The sequence below is a fragment of the Chiroxiphia lanceolata genome, chromosome 7 (assembly GCF_009829145.1).
Source record: "Chiroxiphia lanceolata isolate bChiLan1 chromosome 7, bChiLan1.pri, whole genome shotgun sequence".
Classification (NCBI taxonomy): Eukaryota; Metazoa; Chordata; class Aves; order Passeriformes; family Pipridae; genus Chiroxiphia; species Chiroxiphia lanceolata.
Window position 1 is genome coordinate 5,096,051 of NC_045643.1, and position 12,859 is coordinate 5,108,909.

Sequence of the window (12,859 nt, forward strand, 5' to 3'; positions counted from 1 at the left end):
TTGCCAGAAAGAGGGAGGGGTGGTGCTGCTCCAGTTTGGGAAGAGCATCCTGGTGAAATTGTGGGGATGTGAAATGCATTTTCCTTTTAGGAGGAGTTGTCCCTGTTGCTGTGAAATGGGTTCTCAAGTGGGAAGAAGTGGTAGATAGGTGGGCTGAGTGATCTGGCTGAATGGCAGTAATGGAACACAGGCAGCTACAGGCATGAAAGGAGAGGAAGAGCTGGGGAGATAAAATCTGGTCTGACTGAAGCAACGCTGGCCTGAGAAATCACTGACACTGTTACCTGGGGTGATGAGCAGGCTGTTTCCCAGGGTGAGCTGTTCCCTGGTTCCTCTGCCAGCAGGTTACTTGCGGCAGTGCCGGGTCAGGTACCTGCAAGGCAGGGAGATGATGTGAGCTCTGCCCATAGGCAGTGTCTCTTGTCAAAAACAGTCCTCCTCAAAATAATCATAAAGCATTGCGTAGAGAGGTAGGGAAGAGAGAGAAGATAAAAGGCACTGCTGCATGAGGGCTGTCAGAGGCAAACAGCTAAGCCCAACCAGTTTGATCTAGGAAGTGGTATTCTTAAGAAATTCAGCTTCTTCATGGAGCCTGAGGTCATGGTAGTTAGGAAGAGAAAGAGAAAGAAGTGCCAGAGGCTGAAGGAAAACCATTTAAAGGACACAAAAGGAACAGACACCACACATCACTGCAGAGGTGTGTCACAGATCTGATTTTTGCTCTTGCCTTTATAGTTGCCTGGTTTTTTTCTGGAGATATTTGGTGAAAGCTCAGACACCTTTTATAAAAGACTCTTGCCACCATCTGTAAATCTGTCTCTGGGGCTGGTAGACCTGTCCATTAGAAAAGTTAATGGACCAGAAAGGTTTCCTGGGAAATGAAAGTACTGTAGGTAATGGATTCAGGTGCCAGTGGAGACATCTGCAGTCCACTGACAACTGCAGCAGCATCAATAAGAAATGAAGGAGGGATTTGAAATGACATCTTGGCCTCGTGCAGGATCTGATCCCATATCCTGGGCTCTGCTCTAGCCATGCTTTGGCATGTAACCTCATTTAACTGCCCCTGCTTGAGTCTCTGTCAGTAAAGGGGGGCTCAGGTGTCTGGAGGGAGTGTCTGTATGATGCCACTGCAGTTTAAATGTCCATGCCAGAGCAGCTGGGGTGAGGATTGGGCAGCTCGACTTTGCTTGTGAGGAGGGGAGCAGCCTTTGGATGCAGCAGATCTTCTAAACACAGCCAAGAGGAAAGGCTGCAGCTCCCCATACCATCAGCAGCTGGTTCAGCATGCCCTGTGCATCCCAATGCTCTGAAAGAGTTTATGTCCCTGAGTTACCTGTGGGGCAGGGAGATTCCAGAGCTCCTGATTCAGTGTTTTGGGGGCTGGGGTTTATAGAAGAATTGGGCCTACTTCCAAAACCAGGAGCACAGAGTGCTTACTTGTTTAACTTTGATTTTAAATTAGTGTAGTGCCCCAGACAGGTGCCTGCCCTCCCAGCAGGGCAGAGTCCTCTGTTCCTGCCAGGGAGCAGTCATGGCACTGGCAGCAGCTGGGCAGAGCTGACCCGACAGCCCTGTCGGAGCTTGATCTGAAGTGACAACCTTCAAGGGAGCAGCAGAAGCACTGTCCCTCTGTGCCAGCTTCTGGCCTCACCTTGTCAAGGGGCTTTGAAGAGCTCATGCTGAGGGTCTTCCACAATATCTCCTCTCCATTATGGACATCACATCCAAGGACTGCCTGTACTTTTGGGTACTGCATTCCTTGAAATCAAACTTTGAAGCTCTCTCTGTGTCCTGTATCACAAGCAGATGACATCTTGCTAAAAAGGAGCAGCATTTTACTCTCTGCAAAATGCAAAGGAAAGGCATGTTGCTATTCCTCGTTCTGCTGGAGTATAACATGAGGCCGAGGTTCTTGTGCCTTTAAGAAATACATCTATTTGATGTTACTTTTAATATGTTAGTGCCATTTTTGTTGCACAAAGTAGAATCACAGGGAAAGAGGGAAAAAGAAGGAAAAGGGGAAAAAGGGAAAGAGTGAAACAAAATATCTACAAGCAAAACTATGTCTAATGAATCCAGAGCTTTTAGGCAGTGAAGAATTTGCCTGGCATCCAGGCTGGCTAAGTCTCCTTTTTCTTTTTTTTTCTTTTTTTTTCTTTTTTTTTTTTTTTTTTTTTTTTTTTGTTCTGTATCATTAGGCTTCCTTGAACTTTAACTGAACCATGAGGAAACTATGAAAAGTCTCAATAGCTGCCCTGTGAGGATTTGACTTACCCATTGGATCTGCTATTTATAGTGTCCATTAATACAGAAATGTCTGTCCTTTTGCAGCAGCCACGTATAGCAAAAGCACTGCTCTTCTGGTGAACTGCCCATGCCTCCTGTGTCACCCAAAATATCCATCAGCAGAGTGTTCATAAGCCTTTCTCCATTAAAAAACCCTGCCAAACAAAACAAACCAAACAAAAATAAAGCACAAGCCCAGAGGCCATTTGTATTTTTATTTACTTATTTTGCATAGCATGAAATTGAAATCTCCACTTTTCAGGAGGCAGCCTTTCACCCCCAGACATATCTCCCTGTGGAACATTGTCTTTGTCCCAAGGAAATTACCTCAGGAAGAGAGCTGAGAGGGTGGGAACTGTCTTCCAACCTCAGAGAGCTCAGTTGCACCAGAGAACCAGGCTAGATGGGAACAAGTATAAATTCTGTAACAAAAGAGATCATTTTTGATAGGGATCAGTCTTACCTTGCTAGGAGAAGGGTTGCAGTAGCTTGGCTGATAGAAAGCAGTTCCCCAAGTGGGTTTCCCTTGGTACCTTTGCTCCAGGGTACTAAATCTGGTTTACATTTGCATATTCTATATCAGAAATTCATGGGAGCCTTTTCTTAAATTTTTCGTGTAAAAATAAACTTAAAAAATTTATTCTCTTAACAGTCTTCCTCGTTGAGTCTTGATTTGTTCACCTGAGCTAACAATATAGGCTTGATGGTGTTGCTTTTGTCAGTGGTGTTGTCATTAATAGATTCATGGAAATTTTGACAGGAGGGCCATGTGTCACATCCTCCAGGTGTAAAGTGGTGGCAGGAATTGGCGCAGGGTCTCCTGGAGCTGTGAGACTCTGTGAGCTCTGAGCTGTTCTCCGTGCTCACCAAAGCTGTCGGGGCAACACTCTTTCCTGCTCTGAAAAGGCAGCATCTGAACAGGGGTGTCTCAGGTATCCAAGGATGCTGTATGGAAGAGCAGTTTATGTCCCACCTGTGCAGGGTGCTGCAGCACACCACTGGCGTGGGGAGGACACCATGTGCCTGCAGGAAGAGGATAGGCCCAGCTGCAGGTTCGTTCTCCAGGTTTTCTCTTGTTCTTTGCAGGCTGCTTGTGCCTCACAACACAGGGAGCTGTCAGGGCTTGTAAAGATTCCAGATTTGTGTCCAGTCCACTGCTCTGCAGCAGCAGCACCATGTGAAAGTCTAGGAGGGTCTGGGAAGTGTCTGTTCTGTGTTTCTCACAAGAGGAAGGAACCAAGAGGTGCTGAGAAGCATCCCCAGCATCCAGCCGCTGTGGAAGCAGGAGAAATTCAAAAAAGTCCCAAAACGAGGTGCAGGCCTTGGAAAGGCAGCTGGGAAGATTGCTGGGCTTTAAATCAATATCCCTGTTCTTTCAATATCCCTATCTTTCTGTAGGACTGGCCACATGTGTGACTTGATTTATGGGGTTATGGTGCTCGATTCGATCCACTTAACCACCAAGGGGAGTTTGATCTCATACTAGGGACATGTTGTTGAATGGAAGAAGAGAGAACTAGAGCTGCTGTTTGCAGTCTCCTACTGCTAGCAGGCAACTATATCATATGTAGTCCTTTTCGTAAATGTATCAAGCCCCATCTCAAAGCCAGTTAATTTGTTTCTTCCTATGCTGAAGGCTTGCAGCGCTTCACTCCACTGATGGTAGGAAAGCGGCATCTTTGGATTTCTAGTCTGAATACGTCCTTGGCGGGTTTATATTCATATATTTTGGGGTTAACAGTTTTTCAAATCAGCTTATTTTTTTCATTGCTTGGTAGTTCTGACATATTCATCTATCTCTGTTGCTATTGGCAGGAGCCAGTGGAGCTGTTGCAGTCACTGCCCTACAGGTGACCAGTCAGGAGGGAAGTGAATTGTAAGATATAAATACCAACAATTAGGAATGTTGTTTGCCAGTGGGTGGGGATTTTTAGTATCTCATTAAATAGTTTGTTCAAAAGAAAGATTAACCTAGCACTTTGGTTTTAGACAAACGTGGCTGTGAAATTCTAGTAACTCACATCTATGTTTGTTTGGGGGAAAAAAAATCAGCTTTTCTAAATGACAAACAAAGAGGAATAACTTTACATTGAAAGTACAAAGGAAATCTGTAAGAGTACTAGCTGTGAAAAGAAATAATTATTAATCTAATGGACGGTGTCCCTTGTCAGCATGGTTTACTGTGAAGTTACATGTAGGGCATTGATTTAAATATACTTGCCCTTCCTGGCCAGTTCTTGTCTGAAGGACACAGTAATGGGTGAGCAGAGAGCTTTTATTCCTGCCTCTGGGATGGTGATTAATGGGGGGGCTCTGACAGGAGCAGGGTGTATTTGACATCTGCCATCACAGCCCTCTGTCCCCACCTGGGGGCTGGAGCAGCACTGAGGTTTCGTTCTGTTCTCAGGTGTGTGCCCAGCAGAGCAGCTGGTGGGCTGTGACCATGCAGCTTGTGGCCTTCCCTGGGGCTCAGCTGTGACTGCATTGGGAACAGCTCTCAACCAGCACTTAGATAGAGCTGGAGATTGAGGGGGTTTATTTGCACTGAGTTTGGCTGAGAAAGAGGAATATACTACTAATGACTAAGCGACAGTGGGCTAATATGCAGATAAGAACAAGAGACCCTTTTTCTCCAAATTCTTTTGTAGATGGTTCTGCTGGATCAACCCTTAAGAACTTGATGTGTTAGATCAAAGGTACCTGAACTGCCTATAGGGCAGGAAGCCTCTCTGGTTATTTCCACATGCAGCTGTATGCCTGATGACATTTCACTGTACCTTTGAGTGGGTCTGGAGCTGAGATGAGACACAGCTTCTCAGTTTCAAAGTATTTGCTCCTTCAGTGGTCCCACTGCTGCCCTGTGGTCACCAGAGCACCCCGTTCCTCAGCCCCTCTCGGCCGTGCCACACCTTGAGGGTGGTGGGGAAGATCATAGCATGGCTCCCATGGCACCCGGGTCTGTCAAGCCTGAGCTGGCTCCATGCAAGTCCCCTTCCCTGCTCCAAGCACAGCAAGAGTGACAGCTGGGAACCAAGCCCACGTCCGAGATGGGGACCCAAGAGCCCATCCCACAAAAAAACTGTTACCCACTACAATTCCTCTGCATGCTACTCAGACCTACTGTTTAACTAAGGCTATGAGTGGCAGCCTTAAAAGGGGTGAGGAAGACAGAGTATGCATTTTGATTGTACAGAAATGTTACTCGGCCCTTCTTTTTTCAAGTCCCTCATCAGCATAGATGGCTGTCTGGGAAGTGCCTTTAATGCATACTGAGTGTGTGCTGTTGAGGAGGAAATAGCATCCAGAGTGCATGTTAGAATGCAGCTCACTTCATATATTAAATGTCAAGAAATCCCATTACTCAGCTGGCCATTCTACCCCTGTTTGCAAAACAGTACCTGCAAAATTTCTTCTAGACATTTAATAAATGATCATCTTAAAATTTTGCAGTTGCTGCACATTATCACTATCAGAAAGAACATTTAATAATGATGCTTTGTGTATTTTGCTGTAAAGGCTGGGCTCCTGATTTTTATAAATATTCAGCATTTTCTGCTGAGATCTTTGGAATATCTGGTCCTTCTATTTTATTTTTAATTGATTTTCTTGTATTTCAGGGAAAAAGATTACCTTTTAAAAATGGATTAAGTCAGCCTCCATTTTTTATTGATTAAGCTAATCTTTATGATTTTAAAACACCATTCTGATTAGCATGCTTTTCTTTTTTTTTTTTTTCTTCCCTGACTTTGCTGCTGCCACAGAAGAAGTGTCTGCGAGGATAGTACAAGTAGTAACAGCTGAAGCTGTAGCAGTTCTGAAAGGTGAGCAGGAAAAAGAAGCCCAGCACAAAGATCAGCCCGGACCTCTACCTTTAGGTAAAATGAGACAAAGAATGTTCTGAGTACACTCGTGCCTGCAAACATTGTGTGTGTGTGTTACAAAATGCAGTGCCAGCCATGTTTTCACCTTGGTTATGGTCATGGGTGAACCACAGCACTGCTGGATAATACTGGAACCACATAATACCGATGGCAGTATCCTTGCATTCCTGGTTCTTTGTGCCCTGTGACTGTCTCATTCCCCGTTTGCTCTAACAGCAGTTCTCCAGCTGGTATCTGGCTCCAGAGTGGCATAGCTGTGAGTGTTATTGGTGGCAGGGGTTTCCTCGCTGTGTTTGGTGGGACCGTTTGTGCTCAGCTGTGTACAGCATTGAAGGATTGATGTCTGGAGAGGCAAAGGTGGAGGAGAGCATATAAAAGGAAGTGAGGCTTTGCTGGTTGGGTGGTAGCTGCTCAGATAGGGGGAGGGGGAGCACCTCAACAGGAAGCAGAAAGGAATGGGACACAGCAGGTGAAGGCGGAGAGGGATTAGCAGCTGGACAGGGTGAGGGGAGATTGTGGAAAAAGGAGTCACACATGGTAGAAGCAAATGCCAGTGGTCTAAACTAGGAACAGTACCACTGCCACTGGTCCATACCATGTTCCCATCCTCCTGCTGCCTCCTTTGTGAAATGTCTGTCTGAAATATGTGTGTATATACTTATACATGTATATATATATAAAAGAAGGTAAGTATACAGCCTTTTGTACCTAAAGTGCTTCCTCCTTGCCAGAAAACTACGGTAGCTCAAAACATGTACACAAAAGGCCAGAGAAAGGCCATAGTCCATCCTGAGGTAGGGAAGTCTTTCAGGCCTGCCCTGGACAGGTTTTGCTGAGTGCACCTACGTTGTAATTAAAACAATGCCTTGTGGTATTTTCCCCACAGACACTCCACTTGCTTCAGTGCAGTGGCTGGACCCTGCCCAGGGATGAATTAAAGTCAATGACTAGTTTAGATATTTGTGGAAAATTTGGTTCCCGAGGTCTTTTGCTTCATTAAACTAACTTTGAACTGCAGCAGGGGCATGTCAGCTGGTAATTTCATTCTTTGGAGACACTCAGTTTTACGTGGAAGACCCCAATTCTGTAAATGGCTTCATACATATATAACTACAGATCTCTTCACTGGGGCCTGGGAGAGGCAAAATGGGTATTCAGTTCCAGCTAGTTAGATAAGTCACTTAAAAAACCTTGTGAGAAGTATGTCTTCAGTTAACAATTGTTGGTGTTACAGTTCCCGTGGTCAGTTGAATTGTGATGAATTTATTAATACTTTGTCCCTGGACAGCACATCTTCAGGACAAGTCCCATACAGTCTTTCCCAAACCACACTAAAATCAATAGGAGGAAGTCTGGAAAGTTCGGCTGGGGCTTTGAAAGTGGCCTTTCTGTGCTTGGGAAGAAGCCCTGAATTGGAAACTATCTGCTTGTTGAGAGGTGCTATTGATAAGACAGATCTGTTAAAACAGATTTATTACTTTTTTTTAAAACATTGGTTAAGCCCCAGGAGTGGATCTGTTTTTAAAGAAAAAAAATTCTCAAAGTGATTGGTAGGAGATCAGGTGCAGAGGTTATTCTAAGTTCATTTAAGAAGCAGTTTGTTTGAGATTTCATCATACTTGAATTGAAATAATTGAAAAAAAAAACATCTTGTTTCAGCATCCAGTCTTGTGACTGGGAACGAATCTAAACCCTAATCTAAGTGCATCTAAGTTTTCACTGTGCCTTGCTCAACTGAATCACTGTTATGTCACGACTGATATTAAGTTCCCTATGCTGATGTCTTTTGTATTTAGACAAGCAATATTTGCATGTTTTCTGTGATAAACCTTGAACCAGCAGAAAAAAAGAAAATGTGAAGAATGTTTTTTATACACATACTCAAGGTAGATGGAAGATATTGGATGCCAGTTTCTGATAGCTGGCATGAATTTATAATATCTCTCATGCTCAGATGCTTTATTTGTGTTGCCTTGGGTGACTGAAGGTTTTCTAAGCAATACTGATTTAAAAGATTATCTTTTATTTGGTATTTATATTGTACTCTATGCCAGAATCTTGTAAATAATTCACACCAAAAAACAGAACAAAACAAAAAAATTCTTTTATTATAACTGTCTGTGTATTCTGCAAGGGTCTGTCTGAAAATCCAGTAGACATGAGTCCCCAGTGGGACTCATGGAATGAGGAATTATCCTCAACTGGGCAGAACAGGTTGACTGCAGCTTTCATCATGCATTGGTCTTCCTGCAGTTAATTGCTGTGTCTCATTTTCACCATTCAATTCCTAACAGCAGTTGAAGAGTCAGCTAACCTGCCTCCTTCCCCGCCTCCATCACCAGCTTCTGAGCAGACCGGAGCTCTGGAGGAAGGTAAGGGTCTCCTGGACATTGCAGTGCACAGCTGTCAGCAGAGGGATGAGACATGAATCTAAAGGATGGGGGAATCAGAAAATGGAGATACTTTCTGCTCCTTCATGTGAAAAGATAAGGCATTCCCAGCAATAACTCCCCATCTTCAAACCAGCTGCAATGCATGGATGAGGTAGACACATGCACAGAGGTAACCGACAGGATATGTTAAGTATGTCCATACTAAAGAAAAAGAGGTGGTGCTGCTCACCTTCTTGTCTGTTATATGCAATATGAGCCAAGGTGTCTGCTGTCCCAGTGTGGTTGCCAAAACTGTGATTCAGTATGGGTCATCTTTCTTTCCTTAATATTTGTTTGGCTGCTTTTTTTTTTTTTTTAATTACTATTAGCTTTGGAATCTTAAATGCATGAAAGCAAGGAGATTGAGAGTTGAATCATTTCTTTGGCCCTTGACCGGTAATTCATGCTTCAGTGCCTGCATGTGTTGGGGGTTCTGTACACAAAGTGCAGCAGTCACATTCTAGTCTCACAAAGCAAATTTCTGTTCTGTTCTGCACAATGAATGTTCGATGTCAGTAGCCCATAATCACTGCATTTTCCTCCTGCTAAAATCTCCTCCAGTGAAGAACTGAAGTGTTGACTTAACATTAAGCAGAGGCCTAAATGCCAGTGAAGTTTTTGCAGTGTAGGTGTGTGCTCAGTGCTTTGTTCAACAGAAGACGACTGCTGCATCAAGGCCATCTGTACAGGGAGACAGCAGTGTGTCAAAACTGAGCTGTGTCACGGGGAAAAGAGAGAAGCATTTGGGTTTGGAATCTCCAGGGGACTGTCAGTTGAACTCTGCCATATCAGTAGCATCTTTCTGTGTCCATTTATTTCCTTCTTGGATTTTCTTTTAGCATTTTCTCTTTCTTTTTGTTACATAAGTGCATGAAAATAATTTCTTATCATCTGCTGAACAAACTTTGCTATTTTAACACACAGCTTCTATGAATTTTGCAAGTGGATGGTTGTTATTTCATGTGCTAGCATAGTCTGACTCTCAGTTTATTAGGACACTGCAATCAGGCATGTTCATCTTGCAGTCATTTTTGACACAATGCTATCGCAGGCCATGTTAACAACAACATTTGTCAGTCCACTATACTTGAAATACCTACTGGATGTGGTTAGTAACCAATATAAAGAACTTGATTAATTGATTATGGTGTTTTTTAAAAAAACATGTGCCCACTGTGTGTTTAAAAAAATATTACAACAGTCCCTGGATTTATCACCCAAAGGTAATGGCTATCAGAACTACTGATTGAAAAGTGGTAAGGCATTAGTGAAGGTTTTTAGAATTGTTACCAGGATTTTACCACTGTTTTCTAATATATAGTTCACTTGGCTAGTCCAGTGTATGCTTTTTAATTTTTCATATCACAGTAATGAGCATGTTCTTCTGCTTCAGGCCAATGTCAAGGTTCTTCCATTAGCCTCAGGCTGAGGATTAACTTTGCTTGCTGTTTCTGCCAGCTGTATTATTTGCATGTATTTTAGGATTTTGTGAAGTACTTATACTGATTAATTGGCAGGAGATTGTAAATGCAAATTGGAAGCATTTTGCTAGTTGTACTAACACAGGAAGGTGGCAAAACACTATACAACTCGAGGTTATTATCAGCTGCCAGACCTTGCAATTCCTAGCTCTGCATATGACTCAGCAAGTCATATAACATTGTTGGTTTTCTCCTTCCTTGCACGTAGAATTGAGTTAATATAATTAGTTAGTTACTATTAAGTAATATAATATCACTAACCCCACAAGAGTGGTTACATCAACTGAAAGGTCAGTGTTTGGGAGATGTTTCTGATGATTTGCAGTGTCATGGTTATTAAAAACATTGAAGACTTTTCCATGACAAGATTTTGATTCAACTCTTCATTTTTCAGAGCAGATGGCCAGTTCATAGAGGAAGTAGGGACAGAAATGATGTGCTGAGTCATTAATGCACTCTGCTAGAAGCATCTTGTTCATGTCCAGCTCTCAAACTGGAACTCAGTAGAGTTGATTGAAGCAACAGAAGGAACTTGGAAATAATTTCACCAGAAATATATTATGTTGCTTTTCCCCAAAATACCAATATTGTCAACTCAAGGTACTTAATGGTAGTAAAAATCTTGTGTTCTTCTCTGTTGGAAGATGAGAGTCCTTGTTTTCTGTGGGTAAGTTGAGCTTTTGCTGACCTGAGTGAGCCAGACCTGTCGTTTTTATTCAGGCAAAGCTCCTGTTCAGAAGAGTTTGCCTCAGTAGGGTTTGACCCAGTTTTAACTGTACTTGTTTAAACCTCCCATTCCCTATACCACCTGGCTGTCCATCCTCATGCATCTTTACATTGTCTGTCTTTCTGCTCAGTAGAATACAATTTATTAATTTGTTGAACAAAAACAGTGAGCATTTGGTGTATCTACCTCAGACCTTTTTTTCCCTTCTCCTAGAAGCTTTTCCTAATGCACTTGTCAGTGTGTGTTGTATTGCTTTGAATCCGAGAGACTTCCTTCAGTCATAGTAGGAAGGAAATCACTGTTGTAGACATGACAAAGGTGGATGTGGCCAGCCATGCAGCAAACACAATTTAAAAAAAAAAAAAAAAGGTAGAAAAGACAGAGAGGTTTGTGGGTCAACTGTATTTCACGAGAGAAAGGAGTCTGTGGAGTAGGTTTCTTTGATTTGGCTGCAGAAAAATATTCAAATGAACCTGTCCCTTTTAACTGCTGCAGAAGGTAAGAAAATTATTTGCCTTATTGAAATAATTTCATTTATATTGACTATAATAGGATAATTTTGTTCAGGAAATTAAATTCTCCCTAACACCCTCTAATCCTTTTATCAGTTATATCTAGTCATGCAGGGCTGATGCAATATTCTCTTACCAACTTGGCATTTCTTTTGTGCTCCATGCCTTTTGACAATGGTCAACGATGTCTTCATGTAAAAATTTTCTTAAATGTTACAGGATAGAAGGATGCCTTTGATGGACTGTCTTCCATTTTAAAATAGGCATTTCATGTTAGGCTTTATATACCAAGTAAGAATGTTTTGCAAACTGAAAAGAATCAAGTGGACTATGAAAATGGATCTGTTGACAGGGAAAATTACTGCTTGAAAGGCATTCTCAAAATATACATGGAAGCTGAGGTAGAATTAGCCTTTGTGAGAAGTGATTTTGATCTTGGACTTCAGAATGCATTAGAGATTTTTCCCATGCTCTGAGATGAAAAAGATTGGAAGGAACTAAAATAACAAAAGACTTTTTTTGTTGCTGAAATAAAAGCATATCCTCCTTTAAAGATATCATTATGCTGTTAATGAGATTATCTGCAGTAATTTTGAAAATATCTTTATTCAAACTGATAAATAATGTAAATCTGTAATAGCCACATATGTAACAGCCCCAAACAATACAAGACTTTGCACTCCTAATGATTTTGGACCATCACAATAATAAGGTTTTTTACTGTTGTCAGTTCTCTAGTTTTAAGGAACAGTGACAGGGCCTACAATCCATTTAGAGCCTATAAAGAAGGAATTTTCAGCTTTGTTTGCCTCAGTATAGAGAAGTTCTGGGAATTCCTCTCCACTCTTGTCAATGCATTTTGCTTTTGCAGGGTCTCTGGATACATATAACCCACAGCTGGAAGGAGAACCTCTCCTTTGGCACATCCTCCTTCTCTGTGTTCTGCTTCTGACCATATCAGCCTTCGCTTTTTTCTCCAGTTCCAGCAGAAAAGGTGGCAAGTGTGTCAGCTCATTCCACTCTTGCCCTCAGTAATACAGGGGCTGGTGTGAGGGCACCATGCAGAGGAGTGGGAATTGCAGTTTTGAACCTTCTTGAGTTTAGGAGGGAGTTGATTCCTGGTGTCTTGCCCTCTGAGCTGTGGGCTCGCCCCCTGTAACTTACCTTTTACAAACCATGAGACCCCTCAAATCTGTTACAGAATTTTGGAGGGGCTTTTGCAGAGAAAAAATCCCACTTTTTCTGCATTGCAAGTGGATCAAGGTTGCTGCTTCCCTGTAACCTTGCTGCTGGCTCTTGAGTACTAGAGAGAAGTGGGAGGCTTAGGTCCAGCCCTGCGTTTAGCATTTCCTATTGCAGTGCTCTGCAGAGCTTCCTGCTTGGCAGAAGCTGGTTACCAGCTTATCTTTCCACACCTACCTCTTTTAATAATGCATAAACCCCTGAATCTGGGGTTTGGATTCCACTACAAGAGTGAAGCAGGTAAACTGTGAGTGATTTGGGCACTTTTTATGCCCTGACAGAAACAGTGAGAACG

At 42.6% G+C, this 12,859-nt stretch overlaps 1 protein-coding gene across 50 annotated transcripts in view; it reads left to right on the forward strand.

The window, feature by feature from the left end:
* Positions 1-12,859, forward strand: part of MAP2 (microtubule associated protein 2) — a 222,541-nt gene that overhangs the window by 162,822 nt on the left and 46,860 nt on the right. For 36 of the 50 annotated variants that reach the window (XM_032694080.1, XM_032694109.1, XM_032694111.1 and 33 more), the window contains 2 exons: positions 6,051-6,164; positions 8,465-8,542. In XM_032694080.1, the coding sequence (XP_032549971.1) occupies positions 6,051-6,164; positions 8,465-8,542 (192 nt within the window). The remainder of the gene's footprint in view (positions 1-6,050; positions 6,165-8,464; positions 8,543-12,859) is intronic. The other 14 variants (XM_032694092.1, XM_032694131.1, XM_032694130.1 and 11 more) reach the window with 5 other exon arrangements.